The following is a 26,836-nucleotide window of genomic DNA, read 5'->3' on the forward strand; positions in this document are numbered from 1 at the left end:
CTGGATGGGCTCACTACTAGATGGCAATACAAGACCCATGGTAGACAAGTGACAAACTTAAATATGAAAATATATTTAGGTGTTCTTTACTAACTGATAAAAAAGAGAATTTCTGAGTGACCTCCAAGTTGAAATTTAAATTGGAAACTTTGGCATTATTTTTTGATTCTCCCAGTTACAAATCAGTCCATCTGTAAGGCTCCCCTTCGGTAAAACTTCGGAAGATTTCTTGCATCGCTTGAAAGCGCAATGCACAGGTGTAAGATACAGGGAGATGTGACTGAAGTCTCTTACAAGTTATTTTTCTTCTCTTAGGAGGTACCCCGGCTTGGATTGATACTTGTAGCAAGATGGCCCAGAACCACAGGCACCTGCTTGGATAGCTAAAGGAAATGTGTCTGCCTTCTCAATTACTTACTACATTGTCTTGGTTCTGTCATTTCTGAGTTTCATCAGAGTGAAGCTAGACTAACACCTCATTCGGCGTACTCAACTTTTGCACAGGTTTAAAATGGTACCGAAGCAAGCAGCATGTACAGAAGTGGGACTCCATGAAAAATGCATAAGCCCTAAGTTAAAACAGTTACAGTGGTTGCTTGTTAAATCCTGTATCATTCTTAAATAACATGGTGCTTATTTGCAGTTCTTTTTATGGAAAAACCTGAAGAAGAATATATCCCAATTCCTGGAGGTACTCTTGCATACTTAAGATAACATTTTAACAGCCCAGACCTTGCGCCTAGGGTGTTTTATTTTGTTTGTTTTTTACAGAGCTGCTGTGGCATGGGATAGTCTCCTGAAGATGTTGGTGGCAGGGGGTGTATAACCTCTTACCCTTTCAGAAACACATTAAGACTATTACCCTAGGGTTGGCTGTTCGGCCCACTATCTTCCTTGTATTTTCAAACAAGTGTTTAGTTCTTTAAAAATGCACATGGATTGAAAGGGACTAGAATTATATAGTACAATAAGAGGTGCTTTAGGGACGTCTTTTATAGTGGCAAGAGAGTCATAAGGTGGATATCTGTCTGTAGAAAGTCCCCACATTTGGAGCAAATAAAGACAGGCCTGGAAAACAGGATTTTACTGGATTAGCTCCAGCAAACAGTAGGACCTTTCCCATCAATCCCTAGTGGAGAGTTGATCTTACTCTGTATATGTGAGTACAGAGTAGGATCATCCAGCACAGGAATCTAGTAGGAGCCAAGTTCACAACAAACAGTATCTTACCCGAAGACTCCATGTAGAATGCAAAATCCTATTTCGGGCTTCGAGAGTTCTTAACCTACAGCACCTCAGCAGAGGGTAGGATCTTATTCAATTAAATCGAGAAACAACAAGTTCTTATTACAAAAGGCTTAGTTAGAGGGCAGGCTCTGATGCTAAAGGAACTCAGGAGATGGATACGGCAGCAGCTCATTCCAATCGAATGATTCCATTCTAGTGTTGTAGATAGCAAGACCTCAGTCAGAAGCCGGGTCTTGCTCCATGCTATTTCACTAGAGTACAGGACAGGTGCTCACTCTCAGGAACTTAATAGACCACAATTTCGCACTACTGTAGATTTGAATAGACAGCAGAATCTTAATTTCTAAAGACCTGCATGGAGAATATAATGCATTGAAATTTGGACTTCTTTTCATACAAGTACGAGATATTGTTCTATGGAAGAAACAAGATCGAAATCACAACCCTAGTCTACAACTCCTGGGCAGCGAGCAGAACATTACACCATAAAATGAACAGGCGGTAGCATGCAACTACACAGCCTTCTTCACGCAGGATTGTCCCTATCCTATCTCTGAATGTCTATCATATATCGCGAACTTAAAGCCACAGGTTTAAGTTACCCTGCTCAGTAGCCCTCCATGGGGCTACGTTTTAGCCCCCTGATGCCATGGCTTTTATGCAGATTACCCCTGACCCAGTCAGCTATGCTGGTGTGGCCCCATTACTATATTTTAGCTTGAGCTACCCTTTTTTTCCAATCAGACTACCAACTGTATAACTTCTGACACGAAGTCCCTTGCACCACAGCTCAAACCAATTAATCTCATGTAAACTCTTCAGGGGCTGAAACATGCAGGCCTTAGAAACATGGCGAATCAATCTCACCATCTTTATTAACTTCACCCTCGGTAAGAATAAAAGCAACTAAGTCTATGGCATACCTCCAGGTAATCTCATAGTTTCTCTTGTTTTTTTGTTCCCCATTTTCCTTGCGGTCATAGGGCGAGCTTCGTGTTAATGTGTACACCATTACATCACTTCAATCGAGAGCACTCCCTCATCTAGGAGGTTGAGCTCACTAGTGCCCAAGACAACGGGCACCGGCGTGGAACAGGCCCTATAATGAAGATAGCCACCTCATGCATCCTATAAATACCAACATTAACACTGCTATGATTCTGACTAGGCTAGAATGGTACATTTACACTAGTGAGGGTTGTTTCCTTGGAGCACACTTTTCTCCATAGAGTGCTTCAGGAGCCTATGTATAGGAACTAGGCTTGTACTCTGGGTTGCAAACCCTTCTCTCCTCTTTAGTGATGAACCATGTCCTATCTCAAACATCCCATGATTCTTTCAAGGTGCTGCTGGGTGAGTTTCTGGTTCCCGCAAGAAATTACTGAAGTTCTGAAATATGATAAAAAAAGTGAAGACCGAGATATGATCTTGCAGAGCATGAGCTCTTAAAAGCAAGCAGAGAGCAAACACGAGTGAAATGGATGCAGTGATATTCACAGAGACCTTTAAATTGCTGGTAGGCTTTCTTCTCAGTGGGCTCTTGCTTTAAAAACTCCTTGCTCAATTTGAGCAAAGATCAGGGATTGCTTCATTCTGCAATCTTCCTTTATTTGAAGCGTACACTCTGGCCTGGCCCTATATTAACAACCTGTAATTGGTAACTCCACAGTTCTAACATCATACAGTAGCTTCTGAGCTGTTCTCCCTTTAACCAAAACTTGTATTTTACATGCCTCGATGGTTTCCAATGATCGGAAACAAGTGGCGTTCTGATGATTTTCAAGCTGGCTCGAGAATTGTACTCATTATAAAATGGGTTATAAAATGCCAGCAAATGTCTTGGCCTTGACACTCGTGGACTTTTTGTCTGTTTTGTAGATCGTCGAGGCACTTGTTTCATTTTTACTGGAAATGATGGTGGCTTTCCTGATGGCTGTCCTAGTTCTTCTCGTTTGTAACATCTCAGATTTCTCTTTCTCCATTTGTTTTGAAATGTCATCCTATTGAATGTAGGCTTGTTCATGTGCGTCGCTCCTCTGGCCTTTTCAATGTGTACCTTGCGCCTTTTGCTCCTCTCACTCATGCCTGTGCCCTGACTACATGTACATTGAAGACACCGCGGGCCTGATTTAGAGTTTGGCGGTTAGGGTATTCCATCGTAATTCCAACAGAGCACCCAATCTGCCAAACCCTTGTTCCACCGCCTCATTTAGGGGCAGGTGAACCTCAGGTTTTCCATAGATGGGGCCCTTGTTGGCCTATTCATTGGGCTATCAGATGAAGGATATTACACTGACATGTCTATTTAGGGTGCATGGCATAATGTCCTTTTAGGAAATACCTGGCGGTGAGGGACAGAAAAAATAATAACCCTTCTACAGTGGAAGAAAATACCCAAGCTTCAGGAGTCATTAGTTTTTTGTTTTGTTTTTCAGAAACAAAATGCTGAGTTGGGCGTTTGGTCAATGTCTGTCAAGACTGATGGGCACCATCCACTAAAGATTCCACACTGAAACAAACTGATGTGACAGCGGATCCTTTCAGTGTACATTGAGGACCGCTAGGCTGGTAGTCATCTCTAAATATGTCTGACGGTAGTCTGTCAGGGTAGCAGAAAATATGTCCTCTGAAACCCTGATGGACGGAGCATCAACCGTCAAACCACAAATCAGTTCCTTAGTGTCTTCGGATTCTTCATTGAGAACGAGGTGTCATTGCAACAGTCTTCCAGCACTAAAGAACCATGCAGGACTGGCTGGGACAAAACTGGCATAAGCTCAAAGAAAATACAACAGATTATGTTCTTTGGTGGAGAGGACTGACTCCTGGGCTATACCATCTGGATACCTGGGTAGTGTGTGTATTTGTACATTTCTTGTAAAGCATAAGGTAAGCACTGTGTCTTCCACATGTTTCTTCCACCTTACAGTTCTTTAACCTTTCCTCGCCTGTCTTATACCAGAGGTTTGTAGGAGCTCCACCCACTGGATTACAAACTGACGGCACTACGGTTGACTATGGTTACAGGAGGCCCTTACACATCAAGCACACACGCTTGGGTTTGATCAGGAAACACTTCACAATACAGTTTGCTCTACAATTAAAGCATTCTAGGGGACATGTAATTCTGCTCTGGCCTGGGGCATCATACCAGACAGGGGCTACACCTTAGTATAGATATACATATTACACAACAGGACTTCAGTGATGAGCACAATTGTAATGCACAGGACTTTTTTAGAGTGGAACTTTGCTCTGCAGCACCTGGATACAGCATTGAATCCTACTCAACGATCCTTTTTGTCGACGATCAGTTCCAAAAATCTACTAAGGGAGCACACAATACTTTTACGGCTTTTAATCTTTGTTGTAATACACGAGAGCCTGAAATCCCGTTTAAAAACCACATCTCCCCTAATTTATTTATCACAAGCAACTTGTATAACATGACTACTCAACTGTAATAAGTTATTACAGCTGAATTCTGAAGTCACAATGTCTGCTGTCAGCAACAGCAACCAGGATGAAAGGCAGGTCACCAAATTCAAGTCTTTTTGCATTTCTTACAATGCACTGCATGGAGGAGCGCCAGACTACTTTAGGTATAGCTTTAAAAAATATGAGCCATCTAGATATCTGCGCTCCTCCGGGGCAAACAATCTTACTATTTATTCCCAGGATCAAAAGGACAACTGGGGAGGGAGAAGCTTTGTGCTGCCAGACCCTGGAATGAACTGCACCCCAATATCAAAGCCATGCCTTGCTTATTAGCATTCAGAAAGACACTTAAAAATGCCTTTTTTTAATTGGTTTCCGAATACTAGCCCACTTTTGTTGAGCTAGCACCAAGACACCGCCAGGTATTCGTGCGCTCAAAAATGTTCATTAACATAACATTTATAGCCACAGTTGAAGCAAGGAAAATGGGAACTGGCTTTTCTTTCTTCAGATATCTTTTTCTAAAAAGAAAAAAATGATCAGCAGAAAGGAGATATTTATGGCAGCATGTTTTTGCACTGTATAGGTCTTTGGAGGAAAGATGTTTCTACCCAATCGGAGCCACAGCATTTTCTAATCTGAATAATAAACTGACTAGTATATCTTTTTTTAAAACAGCTTTTTTGGTATGTTTAATTTCGAAGTACATTTTCTACTTTTATTTTCTTGCATGAAATGAGCTTGAAACAGCAAGACACCAATGATTTGAACAGTTTTGTGGGAACGGTGATGGTTTGACCAAGTATTATAAGGAATGAACTACCCGCTCCCGTACATTATAAGGACATAGCAAGTCACCTCAGAGTTACATGACCTTATAAAGGAACTTTATAAGCTCATGTAGAACAACTGGAACTACTGTGTGACTTGCAATACCCTCCTCTGAGAGGAACAGGTTTTAGGTTTATTTCATTGCTTTATAGCTCATTTTCAGACTTCCCAACAATCTTCCAGACACCGACCCAAAATTTCAACAGATAAGATTATAAAACAAAACATCCATGAGCTTATTCCTCATAACACAAAACAACAGGTTTAGCTGAAGACAGCAAAGCAAGTAGAAGAATATATTGCAGCAAATTCTAATAAACCGGTGCAGCCCAAAATCTAACACACTAATTTGCAAACTGGCAAAGACAGAGGGTAAACAGAACCAAGCATCACATCATAGCAAAAACTAAAGGCTCTGCCTGGGCATGGCTGCATTACCAACCTTGCAAACTGAAGTTATCAGGGTCCTGCAGATTATCAAACAGGGGCGAATAGTCCCCAAAGAACTCGGAATAAGCCCCACCTTCATCGCCACGTACGGAGCCCAGCGAGGAGGAGGAGCACGGAGAGGCCTGCACCAGCGGCGAACCATAGATTCGGTTACCCGTCTGCGACTTCTCCAAAGCAACTGCCGCCTCTTCATGAAGAGTTGCGCCATTGGCATCAGGCTTGGGACACATCTGGGGAGCAAGATGGAAAGCATCCTTTTTGGACTCTTTAATATCTGCAATACAAACAGCCGGGTATTATTCTTTGGTCCAGCTTGATAAGTGTCATTTTCATTCACATCGACAGCCAACAGTAGAAAGATTATATTTCAAAGCTTTTGTACTTCTTTATTTGGACTTAATTTCGGTCAATTTTTAGATCACTCAATTGTTATTTCATTTCCTACACTAGGCCGGTGTGAACTTCCAAATTTTGGGGAAATTGGGGACAGGTGCACAACATTTTCAGTGTTTGGAGGACAAAGCTGGTCAAGTATCTTTTTTTTCCAAATAATTTTTCATTAGTGAAGGAGTTTAAGAGGGAAGTGCATGCTGGTTTTTTCCAAATGTTCTGCACAGGAGAGCACCCCTTGCAGGATAGTAGACTGATGCACCTTTCCGAGATCTGGGACTTTGAAGTATGAAGTCTGGGGCACGAGTTCCCTCTTAATACACATGATATACGCTCTACAAACATAATAGAGAGACCATTATCTATATGACGGGGTGATCCTCTTACTCTGGACAATAAAAATATCGTGAATTCGAGAAGGGCCACCTAAAATTAGCACAAGACTGGACAGGAGTCAGACCACTGTAGAACTTGTGCATGTTCACATGTTGCCAATGTTCCTCTGTGACAACACTGCTTCCACTACCTGCAAGTGTCAAAACTAAAAGAAGCTAAATCAATCTATTCTCTTTGAGAAAGAAAAATGATAGATTGTAAAGCGCTTCATTGATGAACAGTTGTGCTCCATTTTCACCCGATTGTTATTTTTGTTACAAGTCCGCATTTTGTGGCACTCGTTTTGTGAATTCCAGCACAATTGTAGACTCCATTCGGCTTTTTCTCATTCATTTACCCTCTTTAAACAAACAAGAGTTATTACAAGATTGGCATGCACCACAACGCATTCAGTAGTTATAAGGTTAACTTTTGGGACTAAATAGCGTGAAAAACACCACCTGTGCATATATCCCAAAATCACCACGCTTTTAAAAGAGGAGACTAACTAGAGATAATCTCTGAATAATCTGTTCCCACTTGTGTAGCTTAAATGAGGAGGCCACCTACCCTGTGGGAGTGCTTCAGAGGTATTCCTGGGGTGTTGAGAGGTGCAGAACTAGGTTCTAATGAAAATTGTGTCTCAGAAAGACTTGGATCTTCCAATTTGTAAAGTGCTGTATGGCACATTTGCAGTTAAGTGCTTTCCATAGAACCTTATGGAGTATCTTCACTCGACAGGGTATTCAATACATAATACAGCCTGAAGCCACAGATCTCATAGACCCTCTAACATGTCGACCTCCTTGCAAGCCATATAGTGTTTACTGTGTTTGCAAAAACACATTTTCCTCACAATGTCCTTTCGAAAGTTCCTTAATCATTATCCACACTTAACTGCAATTTATTGTTCACATTTCAATGATGCACAGTGGCCTGAAGCTGCTTTCAGTGGGGGCTGACATTCAGAACATCAAAAGGAGGCACAGATGAAACAATGAAATAAGTGTAAAGGTGTTGCTTTCACAATAACATCTGGTTTCTTTCTAGTTGGATCTCCTCTTCAGCAAATGGCTATTTTATTTTAGACCACAAGCTGTGAGAATGGTTATCTACCACTAGATACATATTGGACAAAAGCCCTAACTTTGGGCAAAGGCTGTGGATAGCCAATCACTAAAACACCTATTTCTGTCCACTATCTCCATAACGTTGGCTGGCTCCATAGGTAGGGCTTGTGCTGGCAGGACATAGATGGGCCTCTGCCACAATATGAGGGAGGATGGGAGCACACTGCCTCACCTCCCAGCACAGTTTGCCCCTTAGCATTCTGGTAAATGCAGTTTACATTGATTAATTACTTGAATTTTAGCTGTAGTGGTTCACCAAAGTTGGTGCAGGTTAGTGCTGTTAATCTCTAGACAAATGTGTCTCTGCCACAATATGATCACCAACACGGGCCCTACCATTGCCCTCAAAACAAGAGATGTCCTTACCTCCGTTTTGAAAACACTGGTGAGAGTCCATGACCCAGTTCAAGATTGTCTAGACAGAGCACTTATCACTCAAGACAGGGAGCCATCTCAGCGTGATGTGAACCGATTCCTACCTGCATCACTGTTTTCCAGGGATTGATCCTCTTCTGAGACTTTAAGGAATACCTCCTCCAGCGTCGTGTCCATCAGGCCAAAGCTGGTGAGATGCAAGTCAGGCAGGTTCTGCTCCAGGTGCTGTAAATGAAGCAAAGGGAAAAAGAACAATGTGAAAGGAGGAGGAAAAGGGGGGTAAATGATGAAGGCAAGCAACAGCCCAAGAGGAAAACACCCTGAAATTCTATCTGGTAGAGGAGACTGGGAAGACCTGATTGTGTCTGGCAATGCCCGCTCTACTGAAAAGGAACAGATGCATCTGTGAACCACAAAGCCAGCCTTTTTAGAGTAACAGTTATGCTCAATAAATAATAATAAAGCTAAGAGACTGAAACATCCCACAGGGCACACATCAGTTTTACACTTTATAAAGTTAGCCTATAAAAATATGGTATCTCATTCCAGTTGGCTCAATAGCTCAGAAAGATCATTCTGTTGGCACTCGCATGAAATAAATGACATAGGGAAAGTCTGCAGGAAAATAAATGTATTTCAAGTTTATGAAAATCAACTTAACACCCCAGGCCAATTGAGGCTGAGGCTAATTAGGTCAAATCCACAATAAATCTTAGTCATTTAAGGTGGGTGCACAAGGTAGCCATTTAGAAGGAGTGCCTTTCTTTTGCCACCAGCTGATCGCTCCTTTTGTTGGAGGTTAAAGGGGGCCTCAAAAAGCATCTCGATCGGGCTCTGTTTTGTGCCCTGGCTCAGGCAGTCCGTTTTTTCCCAGACTGCAGTGACAGCAGGCACATTGAAGTGCGCATGCTCACACTGCTCACTTTGTGCTAGTGGAGAAGCTATGGCATGACGTCATGCCAGGTGAGTATATTTTCTCTCTGGATTTCCCTTCTCGAAACTCAGGAGCAGCAGCATTGCCGTAGTGTCAACAGGGCTTTAAGTGAAAGCTTTTTCAATATTTATATACAAGCCATAGTTGCTGCTTATTTATCTTATGCAACTAACAACCATTGACAAAGCCATTAGTCCTGACTTGTTGTAGGTATAATGTTACTTGTTGTATCATATATCTGGAAGCAATGACAGAAACAGCAAAATACAAGTCGGGCGGCACACTATGCTAAGCACAGATTTTTTTAGTTTAAGTGTTTTTAGGCCACGCCCTTAATTACAGTGGCCACGCCCATTTGAGAGGCCCTCCAGTTGTTTCATCCCACTTAAAGCCCTGGTCTTAGGTATGTTATATCCTCTTTACTTTAAACCACTAGGACAGGAGACTGCAACTAGGAAACCTAAATAACGATTAAAGACCAACATGATAGTTCAATGCATGTGATTTCAGAGAGCTAAAACATGATGATCATCAATTTGCCAATACGCTGTGCCTCCTAAATTCTGAGCGAACAATTATATTTAGCTGACAGTGCCATTATGTAGTAGTATGCCCAATCCATTAAACAGACTTGCTCACTCTACCTGGAAAGATTACCCCACAGTGGACCTTACAGTAGATGTGTGCCTGGCAAGGAGAAAACAAAATGTGTACTTTAAAGCGGTTAACTTTTAAATAATGTAACTAAAGAGGAAAACTTTTAATAAATTCTCAGCTTGAAAGCATATATATTGTGACTTTGTGCCGTGTGAGCTTTTCAGTTTGAGTGAACCCTTCTGCCAGTTCATGTCAAACTAAAATGCAATTACTTTGGGCAGACAAAGTTCTTATATAATTATTTTCATCCAGTTGCAAGTCTGAAGTTGGCATACCCTGAAAAGCATGGGCATAGTAGCAACAAAATCAGACATTCGCTTTAAGAAAGGACATTCACTAGTCATATGTGGAAAACCATGTCATAGTTTGGGATTTGGTTTCATATGTTTGTCCATGTAGTGCCTACTTCAATATTCCAAAAAGCTGATTTGTGTCATTAAACTGTAGTTCACAGAATGGAGGTTGCAACCCATTGTACAATGCTTCAGCTAGTTTGTGACCATACAGCAGCTCAATGTGCACAGAGAGCTTTCAGTGAGAGCATCTGTCTCAGCAAGCAGCTCTAAGCAGCTGCAGCAGACACTTTCTACTCTTGATCGATCCTTTGGACACCTGCAGACAGAAAAGCTTCATTTCTGAAGTGTTACCTGGAACAGCCTCTCGAAGCAGCCTTTCTTCACAGCCTCGCTGGGCAGGATGTAGGAAAGTTCTGTGTTAGTGTCAGAGATGAGAAGGCAGGAGGTCACAAAGTTTTTGATGAACTGGGACACGCGTGACTCTGAACAGGAAGAGGGGCTGTTTGTCTGGCCTAAATCTACAATAAGAAAGAATATGCAGTAAACCAAAGGCATGCCAGGAATTTTTATTCATAGGGTCAAAACTAGGCCTGGGCATAGTTCACGGAGTCTTGCTACGTGGAACTCCGCGAAGTTACCGAAAAACTATGCGAAGTTCCACAAGTGGCGGAGTGCAGTGCAAACTGCAGTTTGTGCTGGTATTCCTGCCGCTCGGGTAGAAATTCTACCCCAGCGGCAGCTCGCGTACTTATCATTCGCGATTGCAAATTTACCATTTGCGATCGCCAGCAGGGAAAAAAACTCTGCTGCACATCACGAAGCGGAGTTTTCTGCACTCCGCGAGCTTCGGGGAGTTCAGAAAACTCTGCAAACTCCACGAACAGAGCGAAGTTCACCGCCCAGGCCTAGTCAAGACAGACACTGATTGAATTTCATAAAGTAGCAAATGTATCACTAGAACATGAAAACAGCTGTGGTAAGGTAACAAGGTGGTTCACAACCAATGAAAATCTCCACTTTGTATCCTCCTACTCTTAGCCTCAGCAGACCTTTCGATGTAAGTGATCATGACTGCACACCAAAACAAGCAAACTCTATACTAGTCAGCAGTTTGTGTAAGTGAACAAAGCTATATCTGGACCTAAGCCATAACAACAGGCATAGGTGAAAGCAAAGACATAAGTTGTGGCAAATTACCTGCTACATGCCACTGACTGGCAGCCTGAGGTGATCCCTAAAAATCACAGCAACATCTGTCAAGTAAAGCCTGGGACAATTTTCACACTTTTTAGTAATGTATTTCAGAACTACCAGAAACGGTCTTGATTCATAGCCAAGTTCCCAAGAACTACAAATAATTCTTCGCGGAAGAAAGTAGGACAACATCAGCATGCATACCGACCACACAATGAAGTGGCAACATTCACTTGCAAGCAGAACTGATTAATAATTTACTCACTGGAATGATGTATTGAATTGGAGGTGGGCATGGGAATTCATCTTTTGGTTGCCAACTTTATTCTTTCATCAGCAAACCATGGAACAATTTGATTTGCATTGACTTTCTATTTCTTACATTGGTCATTTGCTTTTGGGGGCTGCAGTCTGCTAGTATTAATGCCAATTGTATTAACAAGTTCCATTTTCCCCGTCTTATTTTACAAGGGGTTTCTACATTTTCTGCTGGCCAATAATTTGCTAAGTAGAGCCTTGGTTGTTTCTCAATGCTACTTTACGAAGAATTCAATGGTTCCTTCTGGCACATTTCTAGGCTAGGCTCTGTTTAGCGACTTTAGGGTCATTTTCACTAGGTGCTTGACTGTGAAGGCAACATTTTTATTTACGTCATGCAACTGACAATGTTGGCGTACAAGTCCTTTTACGCGATACTGTTTTCCAATTGCAGTTACCCTGGCTACATTCCCTGCCACTGCTGAGAGAACCTACTGCAAATAACATTCAGTTCTCTTAAGGACTCTTTGAGCTTAGTTTCTTATGGGGATTTTAATCTTTTACAGCATTTGTGTTTCTGGTGCAAAGTTGCTAACCTTTCACTGTGTTTAAAGTGTTAGGTGCAGCTTTAAGTACATTTACATTTGTGATTTTGGTTTGTTCTAGTAAAAGCATGTCGGTTTCACACTTGCTGTACTCCCATGAGTGGCTGCACTTTGATTCCCTGTTGGACTAATCACCCATACTAGTAATACTAATGATACTTAGTGTTTTGGAATTGCACTGAAAATGCCGTTCTAGATATGTAGAGAGCAGTTGGAAAGGTGAATGCTATGTCTAAATCACATCTCCACTGAATGAACGTAGAGTAACTGCGCGTGGTCCAGTTGATGCCTTCAGGAGGGAAAGAAAATGTGGCTTAGGGGAGAAAGGAAAGCAATAGTAATCCACTAGCAATGGGATGGTAGGATGATGGGCTACAGGAGCTGGCTGTCAGGGTGCACACAGTGAGTCGGTGGTTGGCCAGGTAGATGGACATAAGACGTTTGCCTTGGCTTGAACGTTCAGAGAGAGGGAGTCAACCAGGTGAAGACTGCTGTGTGCATCCATGTCCAGTGTGCACCAGACTGTAGTGCACTCTGGTTGGTTAGCCTCCCCCACAGGATGGGACAAGGCAGAGTTGGACAAGTAGACCCTAGGTTCAAACTGATCGCAGGGGGATCCCGATCCATCCCATCCACTTTGAATTATGTAGAGACCCTGAATTTGATGAAATTGGAACCCAGGAGTACAGTAAGCGGGACAGCATGACAGATGCACATCTTTGAAAGAGAGAGGCCACAGTCTTGATGTCAGAGACCGAGTTCCCACAAAGTTCAAACAAAGTAAATCTGATCTATGTAAGAACTTTTTGTCTCAGCCTTGGTAGCTTGGCTCAGTAAGCATTTTCGCAGAGAAAGAGCATATGGTACACGAGTAAAAATGAGCCTAACTATACACTTAAGATGTGGGTGACCGGAATTATTTTAATTAGTCTTTTCATCTCTTTACAAACTTGAGTTGGACTTTTCAGGCCTAAATCCACTAAATAAAAATATAATATTAAAATAAGTCAAGCAACATACAGTATACATGGGTAAACATAATGCAAAGAATGTTGGAAAATATAATAAATTACTAAAAACAAAGATGAGCCAAAACGGATCCCATAATATTCTAGGATTCAACTAAAGCTTGAATCAAACCTGAACCATGCGGTCTCAGTCGCAGTAATTGTGTAGAACTCACAGTGAGTGACTAAAAGACACAAAAATAGCAGGATACAGCACTGGCACCCTGGCACAAGACGTGGAAGGGCTTAGGAGCGTTCAGCCACTTATTGAGCCACTACAGAACCACTGTAGATGTGGTCTCTTCAAATGTGATTAATTTCTGGCATGTCAATATCGAATGTGAGGCATAATTTAACACGTTTGCAAACATTCCACCCATTAACCTTTTTTTAGGTCTCGCGCCTAGCGTTGCAGTGCGTATCACTGCTTGCGCAGCGCGAGGCCTCTTGTACAGGGTTTGAAAGGCTACCCACACGCTCGTGCGTGTGGTTTTGCTTTCCCCGTCTGGCATTGGCTTGCGCGTGTTTTTTTCTTTTTTTTTTTTTTAAACGGCACGCGATTGGGCAAAGGCGGGACAATGTCCCGCCTTTGAAACGCCCATTCCCGACGGTGGCCAGCACGCGCAGCAGCGCGCGTTCGCCTTGCTGTCGCTGCCACGCTCCCTCCCCCCCGCTCCTCTGTGGTGCCACTAGTTGTTGACAATAGCGATCACGACGCGATCGCTTTCAGTGCCGCTTGTTTTCTTTACTTTTGGTATAATTGCGGCACCCGCACTTTACTTTTGATGTTACAAGTAAAGCGCGGGTGCAGCGATTATACCAAAAGTAAAGAAATAGAAAAAAACATCTATTTCTTTACTTTTGGTATAATCGCGGCACCCACGCTTTACTTTTAACATTAAAAGTAAAGCATCGGTGCCGCGATGCTTGTAATATAGGCCAGCACGTAAAGGTAACTGGGCATATGTTAATACATTTGTTACACACTAAAACGCGACGGACTAGGTGGATTGTGTTATTACAAATGCCACATACATTATTTTAATGACAGGCGGGCTTGCTTGCTGCGCTCATTACTACGACCAAGCATCCATTACTTGCATAAAGCAATACACCGTGAGCTTCAACACAAGAAGCGACCAATTGTCATGCCCATTCTATTTACACGACGCATAACAAGCCTTAGGTGAGCGTGAGAATAACCTGGTTTGCACTGAGTCGACTTAAATAAAATGGTGCTGAGTTTCGTGTTAACCACGATGTCCACCTCGGCGCCATTTTGGTTCAGTTGTACTTCTGCTGGGATGTAATTTTTAGCCTGTTTCATGACTAGCAGAAAGTGATTTAAAACAATGAGTCATGGCTGGGGTAAAGATGGACGCAGGGCCGGGTGTCCCTCGAGTGGGCTAAGAGGCCTTGTTAGAGGTGGTTGGAATTTGAGGTGATTTTTGCTACTCAAAGCAGCACTTTCTTTTTAACAGCTAAACTCTCCCGATAGAGTGCTCACTGCTAGAGCGATGCTGGGATGGATCTATCCTGATGAGACTGCAATTTTTGTAAAACTTTGTTACACACAAGTCACTGCAGCAAGTGCCTTAACCCAATGATGTATCATGCTAACATTCAAACCTGCGAACAATACTTTACATACACCTCCCTGCAGAACTCACATCAAAGCACTGCACCCATTCACTTCAAGCAGAATCTAGGATTGCGGAATGCACACTAATTTGATGCTCATGAACAAACTTGAACAGAACTGTTTTTTAAATATATTTTATTGAGTCCTGTCCCGTTCCCACAAAAGATTCAGGAGCTGATGTCTAACTCACACCAAGGCTCAATATCTAGGAAGGCTTGGTATTTGTAGTTAATTGCACAATGTTTACTTCCCTCCTTACAGCGAGGATCTTCTAGATGCACAAATAATTTTAAAACACATTATCAACCAACAAAATTAAAACACAATAGCAAAAAAACACTGAGGTTAAGATAACGTAGGCAGCCCCAGTACACACGTTTAGATTCAATTTAATTTCAGGTGCTTTGCATCTTTAACCCCTTCCCCGCTCATGACGGAACCGTTCCGTCATGAGCCACGGTTGCCGTGTGCTCATGACGGAACGGTTCCGTCATGACACGCCCGTTGGCGGCCGCTCCGCCTACGCGGCGCTGTTTCCCCGCCTATGCGGGGGGACAACGCAAATGGGCGGAGTCATGACGGAACCGTTCCGTCATGAGCACAGCTCAACCGTGGCTCATGACGGAGCGGCTCCGTCATGAGCACAGGCCCACCTCGCTGCCCCCCTGCCCCCCCCATCGCGCCGGCGGAATGTCCGCAGCAGCAAAGGGGTTAAAGAGCTTTTCCATTAACGCTTAAACATGCAACCTTGAAGTTTGAAATTCTTGTCTGCTGAGTTGGTAACAAACCTTCTAGAGACTGACATGAAAAGTGTTTTGCAGTACACGTCCTTGAATACACTTACAGCAAATACATATATAGGCTGCTTTATTAACACAAGCATTGAAAATGCAATAGGTCTCGCCTTTGATTAAGTTAAAGCCATATGCTTTGCTAATGGTATTGTATAGCAAAGCAAATGGCTTTAACTTAATGAAAGGCGAGACCTATTGCCTTTTTAATGCTTGTTTTCAAGTGTGATGCCCCAATGTGACGGATATACCCAACTGTTGGTACTGTTGCCACTGTGCTACAGGATTCAAGCTGGGCCTAGTGTAGCTGCAACCAGACCTGGGTTGCTGGTGTTCCTCTTCAGAGTGGATCTGGCTTGGCATTTTAGGCTACACTGTTACTATTTGAGCATGACCAGGTCTGATTTGCAGGCTGCTGGCCCCAGTCTGGAGTGACATAGCGGGCAGTAAATAAAAAACAAAATAAATACCATGACAGACTGGAAAGGAACCCTGAAGACTTACCAGTGGTTGAGGCTTTTGCAAACCTTCCATCCATCCCGGTTTGTGTTTCAAACTAAGCTGCCAGAAATGACCTGAACCTGTGGAAAAGAGACCATGCTAAACCTGCTTTGAAGCACTACACTGGCTTCCAGTGGAGGAGAGAATTACATTCAGGTTCACAGCACTGCTCACAAAGCTTGCTTTGACCAAAAGGCAGAGTACCTTCAGAAATTGGCACCATCTACGACTCACAGGATCTTATGATCTTCAGCTGCCTATTTGATCTCCTGACGAGCCTTCGTATGGCTGCAACCTATGGGGAAGATCCCTAGAGCCCAAGGATCAAGGTTGTGGAATGTCTTGGAGCTTAAGCCAGAGATTAGAACCAAACTGCATGAGCATCAGGATAAACTTGATTATACAAACTATCTAGCTCGCCTGTAAGAGAAGTCGCCCTGCAAAGGCGTGGCAATGAAGAGCATAAATATATGAGACTAGGGTTTGCCGCACTGATTGGGTGCTAACTTTGTACCACGCACTCCATCTATTCCATTTGCTATGCTACTCTAGTGCTCTGAAGTACCGTCAGCTTACAGGTATTGTTTTACAAAACCCCACAAATAAATAAATGAGTCACTACTGGCTTCTAGGATAATGTGGTAGCCATATGAAGTCCGTTGTGCGTATGTCAGTACGATGGCCCAGGATAGTAGAAGTGTACTATTATGGTACAAATATGAGCTGTTATGATGCTTACTTTCCTTCTGTCGAATCGGTTTCTATAAGTTTAGAAAGCATTGTCTAGCCAGCTTGTGAAGAGCACTGAACATCCTACTGAAAACCTATACTTGTGCTGACCAACTTAACTAATATTCACAAGGAGAGTCACAAATGACGACGGTCTGACTGGTGTAGTCACATGGATGAAGGCCTGCAAGGTTCGGCAGGCCACCATGCCTATCATTGTTAGAAAATAAAGAAAACTGAGTTTTTAAAAAACGGCTTGATTTCATTAAAGGAAACTGGCCCGCTTATTTTTAACAAAAAAAAATGATTTTTTTTTTTTTAAATGTCAGCGAGTTGGCAGCCGTCACCGGGACCACTGCCTACTTCCGCAGACGATTTTACCCCAATTCATAAAGGGTAAAAGGTCCAAAGAGGACACCCTTCCCTTCTGCCGTTGATTACCACACCATCTTGGGAGTTGGCAATATTTGAGATGTTTGCAACAATATCAATTTGCAATTTTTAAGATACACCCATAACATGCTTAGAATTTCACTGGGAATCCCATTTTGGAGTTCATACATTTTTACAGACTCCTAAATTTGGATTCGTACACAAGAAAGTCTTATTTCACGGTCACACATACTCAGAGTATTTACGCCAGGAAAATAGGTTAGTACATCTAACCCTTAATTACCTCTGTGAATCCTCACACAGAGCGCTCTATCATAATAAGCGTCATCCCACTGACATTGTGAGGAGAAAGAGATGGAGAGATGTTTGCTTTCCATATAATTTTTCAGCAGGTCTCCCTTGCTCTGTAGGGATTGTGGTCATAGGGTTCTGAATTAGTAAATGTCTCTGGAGGTGGTCACTCTGAGGTCTGGTCTTGCGGTGCTGGACAAACTGTGGTTCATGGTTAGTACGCGTGGTGAGAATTTTTTTGCCACTACTGAGCAAACAGTACTGGGGCACTGCAGTGGGATAACTAGATTTCTAGGCACTAGACTTTATTTACTCAGTACTAAGGTCTGTTACTCCATGGGGAAATATTTAGGAGTTCTCAAATGTTTGAGGCTCATCCGGTCTTCAGTACTGTTAGGAGGGGTCAGCTGGTTGACTTAGGCCAAACATCCTGAACCATAGAGGGGCAGTAGCCACCACTGACTGTTGGAGTACACATTGTCTGCACCCATTGACCTGTGCAGTGGAACATGGTACACAAAGCATGAAGCACATTGAGTGGGCTCACAGATCGTAAAGTGCACTGGGACTACAATATAAGGAAAGCCAGAAAAACAATTCAGAGTGGCCAGGCTTTTCTATGCCATGCTTAGGTTTGTCTGCCACTATAAATCTGCAGCAGGACACAACCACGTGTTGTGGATTTGTTAGTACTGGTCTATATTTTGTATCTATCCTTGGGGGATCCTGGGAATATGCTGCTCTCATAACAACTGGTGCAAGAAAAATATATTTAACTGTCTTGGTGGAGTTATCCAGAAAAGCTAAAACTATGGCACCAGATACAAGAAGCGGCTAAGTGTTTCAGGGCGACTACACTACTTATTGGGTTCTTTGTGGGTCTGCCATTTAACATGATGATTGTATAGGTGTTTGAGCACTGCTTTCCCGCTGTACCATACATTTAATCAAATGTTTGCAGACATTCTACAAACACTGCAGGATAACATCCTTTGATATTTGGATCTACATGTCCTAAGGTATTCACTTATTTATACAGGGTACCTCTTTTATGATTTTATATAAGTTGCAGGCAGTGAAGGAGTAAGGTGTATTTGAGGTCACTGGAGTTTTTCAGAAGACAAGACCAGTCTTGCAACCAGTGTGCAGATGCCAAATACATTTACATCACGTTTCACAAGAATCCTTTGTTGGTAGCACTCAGTACCTGGACTACTATGGCCAGAAGGTCAGAAACTGGTGGAAGCTTCAACTGTATACAAAAGAGTTGACTATATTTGAGATAGGAGTCATGACTGAAAAAGGAGCAGTATGGCTGTACGTTCTCATCCTTCCGTGTAAGCAAGCTTTGTCATCTCCGGGTCCTAATTTGACTGAGGCCTAAGTATGAAAGTACAGGAAGTTGATCTAATCAAATTTGCCTTTATCAGATGGGGGATGTTAGGGGTCTAAGAACAGGTCCAGAGATACTGATTTATTTATTCAAAGTGTCCAAAGAAACACCCTAAATGTACAGCTTCCATTGTGTTGCTATGAGGCTTCAGCATGTGCATAACATAGCTGCTTGAAAGCAGAGATGAGTCTCTCATATCCAGCAGATCACGCTACACTAAGTATATATTATATTTTTTGTTTTGTTGTACATTTTTATATAATTTTAAAATGATACAATAAATTAAAATTAATAGTTTATCAACTGTTTTAAAGTAAATGTATATATGACTTTCTGTGGTCTTCTGAGGAAGATTCAAAATAGTGCTCACGTTGACAATTGTTTTATGATTGATAAGATGATTGATTTGTCAAAAAGAGAATCAAATCTTTATAACGTCACCCATCCTGTAAAGTTCAAATAATTGATGCACACATGTCGAGTTTAGTGAAGAGGTTTAATTGATAACACCTCAGCCATCAGTCCAAGAAGCAACTGACCACTCAAGAACTCCCTTCCACAAACAGCGTTCTACATTCTTTAGAATGTACATCATGTCATGAGAAGGAAGAAGACATCACACATCTCCCTTCTATTATCAAGAAAATGACAAATTAAATACATGCTAAAAATACAAAACTATCTTAAACACAAAGTAGTTACAGAATAACTTAGCTAACAAAGTCTTTTAAGTGTGAAGGAAATATGGACCTCCGTCCACTCCTCCTTGGTACATTACACAGATTAGAATGATTGACATCAGTATTAATATTACCATCGTATATTTTTCCTTGAGATGACTTGAGAAGTACAACACGATTTAAATTCCAAATTCTTCCATCTTGTAACTTCACAGCATTTTTGAAACATTTAACAACTTGTAAAGGCTTAGTATATTTAGACCAAGACATTGTTCCTACTGGTGCTTTAACTCTAACAACATCTCCAACCTTAACATGAAACAACTTAACATTCTTCCTCTTGTCATAATATAATTTGTTTTTCCCTTGTAATCTTTTCTCTCTCTCTCGCCAAGTGCCAATTCTGTTATCTTTGATTCCTTTTCCCCAAAGTCATCCAACCTGGGCTTAATTTCGTGTTTGGAGTCCTCCCTTTAAACAGCTCAAAAGGTGATTTACCAGTAGAAGTGCGAGGAGAGAATCTATGAGCTAAAATACACTTCTGCAATTCCTCCTTCCAACACAATGAGTTTACTCTAGACAACTGAATATTTTCCTTTATTACTCTGTTGAACCTCTCAACCGTGCCATTCGTTTCTGGATGATATACTGAGCATTTCTTATGCCTAATACCACAAGACTCCAAAAACTTCTCCATGTGCTGTGAACAAAATTGTGGACCATTGTCCGTCAAAAAACTTGTTGGAAAACCTTCCCTTCTGAAAATTTCTTTCAAAAATGAAATTATACTACTTGAAGTTACATCAGACACACTTAATACTTCTACCCACCTAGAGTACAAATCAATCAGAACTAACAAATAAGGCGTGGTGTGCTCTCCAGTGAGTGGCCCTACAATGTCCATTGCAACCCCCTCCCAAGGAGCATTAGGTAAAGTTCGACAAACCATGGGCAAAGTTCTTGGAGACAGAACTTTATCACTAACTTTACATAAAAGACATTCTCTCACCTCACGTTCAACTTCCAAATCCATGCCCGGCCACCAAAAACTATGTCTTAACCTCTCCTTGGTTTTTACTATTCCAAGATGACCTATATGAGCCTCCTCTATCAACCTCTTTCTCAAAGACTTAGGCGAAATTAACTTATCACCTCTCAGAAGAACACCATTATCCACCGACAATTCATTAGAACCATACGCCAGACTTTAGCTAACAACTTGTCACCAACGTTCCCTGACTAACACATGTTAATAACTTCCATTAACTCAGAGTCACTCTTTAATTCCTCTTTCCACTGTTCTTCACTCACAGTACCACTAGTTATTTCACACACTCTTATATTGCCATCAAACTCTCCTTCACAAATTAGATCTTCATCAGTTAAACCAAGCAAACGAGATAAACAATCCGCTGTTATGTTCTCCACCCCTGGAAGATGTTCAACCACAAAATCAAAATCCTGCACGCCAATTACCCATCTTCTTATTCTAGAAGAGATAAAATCTAGAACTTTCTTTTCAAACACCTCCTTTAAAGGTTTATGATCCGTACAGACCTTGAAACTAGTACCGTAAATAAAATTTCTAAATTTAGTCAGAGCCCAGGAGATAGCTAACGCCTCTTTCTCAATAACTGAATAGTTAATTTCCGCACCTCTCAAACTCCTAGATGCACATGCAATTAACTGTTCTTTTCCTTCTCTAATTTGTTTAAGAATTGCTCCCAATCCTTTCGAACTAGCATTAGTTACCACTATTGTCTCTTCACCTGGCAGAAAAGCTTGTAGTTTTGGTGCATCTTTCAAATTCATTTTTAATTCCTCAAATTCCTTCTGGCATTCATCTGACCAAATAAATTCCTTATTCTTTATCCCTCATCGAATATGACTTACTTGAGAGATTATTAATGAACTTTCCATAATACTCCACCATCCCTAAAAAAGAAACAAATTCTTCTTTATTTATGGGGGCACCCAAATTTACAATGGTATCGACCAACTCTTTTTTAGGTACCACACCCATTGAAGTAATACAATGATCTAGATAGTTTACCACATTTACCGAACATTTACATTTCTCATATTTTAACGCAAGGCCTGCACTCTCTAATCTCTTCAAAACACGTTCCAGTCTTGCATCATGATCTTTTTGATTCGCACCAAAAATTAACAAATCATCTTGGTAGCATTTTACCCCTTTTATGCCTTTTAGGATAGAAGACATAATTCTCTGGAAAACAGAGGCTGCACTCACCAACCCAAATGGCATTCTCTTATATTTGAATGCACCCATGGGAGTGATAAAAGATGTCAAAATCTGTGAATTTTCAGTTAGCTCAATTTGGTGATACGCTTGCGTGAGATCTAATGTCGTGAACACTTGAGCACCATCTAAAGTAGACATAATTTCATCTATATTGGGTAAAGGAAATTTATCCACAACCACTTCTTTATTCAGTGAGCGAAGGTCAATGCAAAGCCTAATCTCACCATTAGGCTTGTTGGCAACGACTACCGGAGCCAACCACTCAGATGCTTCTACTTGTGTGATTATTCCTTGGTTTAACAACTTATCCAATTCCTGTTCCACTTTTCCTTGTAACTCCAAAGGAATTCTTCTTACTTTAGCTATGGAAGGTTTTGCTCCACCCTTAAGTTTAATGTCATGTTTATAGCCTCTCAAACACCCTAACTTGTCCTGAAATAAATTTGGAAATTTCTTTACTACATCAATCTTTTCACCTGCTTCTAATTCCTGAATCTGAACTTGTGGTTCTGCATTTGTGTTCAGGGTGACACCTAACAAACGTTGGTGTGGCCAGCTTAATAAATCATCTCCTTTGTTTGCCACATAAACTTTACCTAAAATAAAATTATTTTCCATCTCAATGGTAGCATTAAAATAACCAAGCATTTTTATGGACTGGCCCCCATAACCACCCGGACTCACATCCATTCTGTGTAGATTATTTTTCCCTTGAAACCACTTATAGAAAATGTATTTTCCAATAATGGTCAAATGCGAACATGAATCAAATTTCATCTCCAAATCAACTCCATCAATTTTTACTTTTCCCACAGGATGTTGTTCTGAAACATTTTTGCTAATTTGACAAATTACCTCCTTTACCACTTTATTTTGTACTTTCTTTTGCTTAGTTTTACAGAACTTCATAAAATGACCTTTTTTCCCACAAGTATGACAACTTACATTCATCGCTGGACACTTTTTAAAATTTGCTTTATGACCAGTCATGCACATCGAATACACACAACCAAAGTATCCGCACCTTCTTCTTTCTTTTCCTCACTTAAAGAAACAGAAGATTTACCTTCTTTCACCACACACACGTCTTTTTGTACATCCTCCATAGACTCATTTTTCAACTCCATTACACATTTTAACATGTGCTCTACTCTTTTAGCAATAGAGATTACTTCTTCTAAAGCTGGCTCATCCTTAAGCCACAACTCTTCCCTTATTTTCTCTTCTCTACATTTTAAAACAAGTTGATCTCTTATTCGTTCCTCATTTAGCCCCCCAAATTTACAAGTTGAAGCAAGCTTCCTTAATGCAGTTACAAAATCTTCCACAGATTCATCGTTGCCTTGAGCTCTTAAACCAAAATGATATCTTTCCATAATGGTGCTAATTCTGGGTAAATAGTGCTTATCCAATTGTAAAATGCAAATCTCATATTCATTTAAACCCCTCTGTTCTTCATTCGTTAAATCTGGTAAGTTTTCTAATACTTCCTGTCCTTCCCCACCTAAACAATGCAAAAGTAGGGAGTGTTTCCTTTCCGCACTTAAATTAGTCCCACAAACCCTTGCATAGTGCGCAAAAATTTTTTTTCACTTACTCCACTTCACCAAAGGATCACCTGGACTTGGTGGAAAAAACACCGGGGGAGTTACGTTTTGCATATTAAAAGTATTAATTAAAACTAATCAACCCCACTGTGTGTGTTATATATATATATATATATATATATATATATATAAACAATCCTACATAGACCTCAATGTAACAGAAATCTCACATGTACTGTCATGCTCTTTTTTAAATTCTGGTTATTTTGCCCTCATCATGAATTTGCCCTCTTATAAATATCTCAGTATAACATTTACATAAATATATTTATAAGATTGCCTTAAGAAAAAAAAAAAAAACAGAGACTACAATTATACCGTTTTTAAACTCTTTGTAAATATGCTCCTTTCCTTTCACAGTCAACCCTTGAACTGTTATTATTGGCTTAGGGCTACACACTATTCGTTTCACCCAACAACGTGACCAAAAACGTTAAACCTTGACGAATGTCTTTCTTTCCTTCGTCTCCCTTTTTTTTTTTAAAGAAAAAGAGTCGTTCTCCTTTAATAACTCAGACGCGCTGACACGTGATGAAGTGACGCTACAGTTCACCGACTCCAAACGCAGGATTCTACTGCGTCACCATTTGCCTCTTGCCTCCCAACTGCACGGAACTCCTGACTCCCGAACAACAGGACAACGGAGCTCCCAACTCACGAATGACAGGAAACCCGACCTCCCTCGACTCAGCCTCGTCTTGTCAACTCACAACTGATCTTTACTCCTCGACAGATCCAGCCCCTCGTTACACTTCAAAGGTAAGGTCACACTTCAAAAATATATTAAATGCCTGCCGCCAGGGAAACTCTTTACGCGCTTCCCTTCTTTTAATTCAGCCGCTGGAGGGGATCGTTCTCTTTTTTTTTTAAAAACGCTTTGACATCCATATGCGCATATACCATTTTAGGGCCAATTGATTACTCCGGAAAGCTGAACCCATGTAAGTTATTTTCAAATAACCACACAAAGCTCTCCTCAAACAGGTTTGAATAAAGCGCAAAAAAAAATGTTCCTTTCATGAAACAGTACCTTAGAAATGTGCCAAACCGTTCCGCAAAGATCAGAAACTCTACGGACAGAACAGCTCCTCCTCCGCCTTTCAATTCTCCGCTGACTCGGTAAATCGCTACCGTGGATGTTGAGGTGTATACTTCACTCCTCCTTAGGATCCCATAAATCGTCGCCAATGTAAAGTTCAAATAATTGATGCACACATATCGAGTTTAGTGAAGAGGTTTAATTGATAACACCTCAGCCATCAGTCCAAGAAGCAACTGACCACTCAAGAACTCCCTTCCACAAACAGCGTTCTACATTCTTTCGAATGTACATCATGTCAAGAGAAGGAAGAAGACATCACACATCCAGTTAAAGATTCTAATTTGAATCTAGATAGTCAAGCATTGTGAAACATAATTTCTGGGCAGTGCAACACACTTCTCCTGCACTAAGGTCTCTTCCGAGTCTTGAGGTGCCAAATACACACCTTCTTGTACAAGGCTATTAACCAAATGTTTACTTTATCATGCTTTTTATAGTTAAAAAGTGATTTTCAATGTTTTAATCAAGGATGTTGCTAACCCACCTGTGATTAAATTAAAACTAATGAAATTAAATAATGCTTCGATCAAGCAGGGAAAGGCACTCCCATGTGCCAAAGAATGTTGCACTGTGCTTGAACGTTGTAGTAGTCAGAGCATTGTAGCTAATCATTGAGCAGTCAACCAAAATCCACACCTTGGGTATTGAAGCTCTTAGCTTTGCAGTTTGCAATATTTATGCAATGCCATTTGAGTGAGGTTGGGGTGGCATTTAAAATGCCTAATTTGGGAGTCACCGGAATTGGTCATGGGGTCAGTAATAGTGTAATAATAACAAGAATATTAACAACAATTTCTTTTTAATAGATTGCTTCATTGTGAGCAAAGAAATCTGAATCCATGTCAACACCACCAATTGCTTTACAAATCTTTAAAACCCTTCCAGGTTATACCACAAAGTTGTAGAACTAGTGGCGATATTTAAATTTACGATGGATTCTTGCTGCATAAATACCTGCACTCAGCCTAGCAACTATCTGAAAACTAGAAATGCACGTGCGGTCTGCTTGGCCATGGTACAGTAGATAGAGATACACAGAAGCAGCCTTCCTGGAAATCATCTAAACACTACATACAAAGCTGTGCCTCTCCAGTAAACTGTCTCAGCAGTGAATAAGCATCTGCACACTGCCTGGCAAGGGTCTGCATCACAGGCCTGCACTCTTAGACAGACAATGTATACATGTACCTTTCCCCAATGTCTGTATAACTAATTCAAACACACGCTTACTCTAATGTTAAACTCGACAGAGAATATACACCATGTCCCTGTCGAAAAAGTCTGGGCACCAGCAACTGACCTTTTCTGGATCTGAATAAATGATCAGGTGTACAGGAGTATTCTGGTTTTTAGGCTAGATACACCTATTGTCTGAATGGGATCAACCTGGACAAGTAGTGTAAACCTGCATGCTCCCCACCAATGGTCCAGACTGTGGAGACATACCTGAAACCTGCCTGGTGTCCGACTGCTTCTTGACGAGTGTAAGCTTATAGCCATCCCCATATGTGCTCTTCAGGAACAGAGGTGAGCCACAGCACATCAGCTTTCCATGCGAGATGATGGCAATCCTGTCTCCCAGCAGGTCCGCCTCGTCCATGTGGTGAGTGGAGAGCAGGATGGTACGCCCTGTGAAGGGGGCATAAAACAGTAGTCTGGAATGTCATGGTCTTTTGAAGGCTTGATAACACACCAAGTTCTCATATCCAAACTATATCCCTCAGGTAGACCCAATGAAAAAAACTCATTGGATTCCCATACGCATGGAGGGAGGCATTAACAGTAGCTTCAATAACAACCAACATACCCCAGGCATGGACAAACATTTACACAATGACGCTACTCCAGCAAAGACTAAATCACCAGATTGGAGGAAACTGGGCGCCACAGGAGCAGCAGCACCACTATGTGGTGGCACCAGCTAGAGAATGCCAAACTCTCTATTAATGTTTAATAATTACCAGAATTTCCCTGTTTCTACTGCAAACTCCCTCAGTCAGTGTACTGGCATGGTAGTGTACTGATGTGGGAAAATCCTACCAACAATTTGGTACCCCTAAAAGTTGATTCAGCAGAAAAATGAGTCCACGTGCCAGCCTATTAAAAGTGTGCACTACAGAGGAGGCTTCTTCAGTATCATGGCATGTACAATTCTAACAAAATTGGGATGAGGGATATTTTTTGAAAGGACAGTTCAGTTCTTCCTCCCAGAACACTCAAAACCTAAACGTATGCTGTACTACTCCTGTAAAG

At 41.4% G+C, this 26,836-nt stretch overlaps 1 protein-coding gene across 1 annotated transcript in view; it reads right to left on the minus strand.

Moving 5' to 3' along the window:
• The window catches only part of ABCA2 (ATP binding cassette subfamily A member 2), a 569,797-nt gene that overhangs the window by 142,501 nt on the left and 400,460 nt on the right, over positions 1-26,836 (minus strand). The window contains exons 24-27 of the mRNA XM_085611149.1: positions 26,030-26,212; positions 10,476-10,642; positions 8,342-8,462; positions 5,960-6,241 (exon numbers count right to left, since the gene is read on the minus strand). Of these exons, the coding sequence (XP_085467275.1) occupies positions 5,960-6,241; positions 8,342-8,462; positions 10,476-10,642; positions 26,030-26,212 (753 nt within the window). The remainder of the gene's footprint in view (positions 1-5,959; positions 6,242-8,341; positions 8,463-10,475; positions 10,643-26,029; positions 26,213-26,836) is intronic.

The sequence above is a fragment of the Triturus cristatus genome, chromosome 1_2 (assembly GCF_964204655.1).
Source record: "Triturus cristatus chromosome 1_2, aTriCri1.1, whole genome shotgun sequence".
Classification (NCBI taxonomy): Eukaryota; Metazoa; Chordata; class Amphibia; order Caudata; family Salamandridae; genus Triturus; species Triturus cristatus.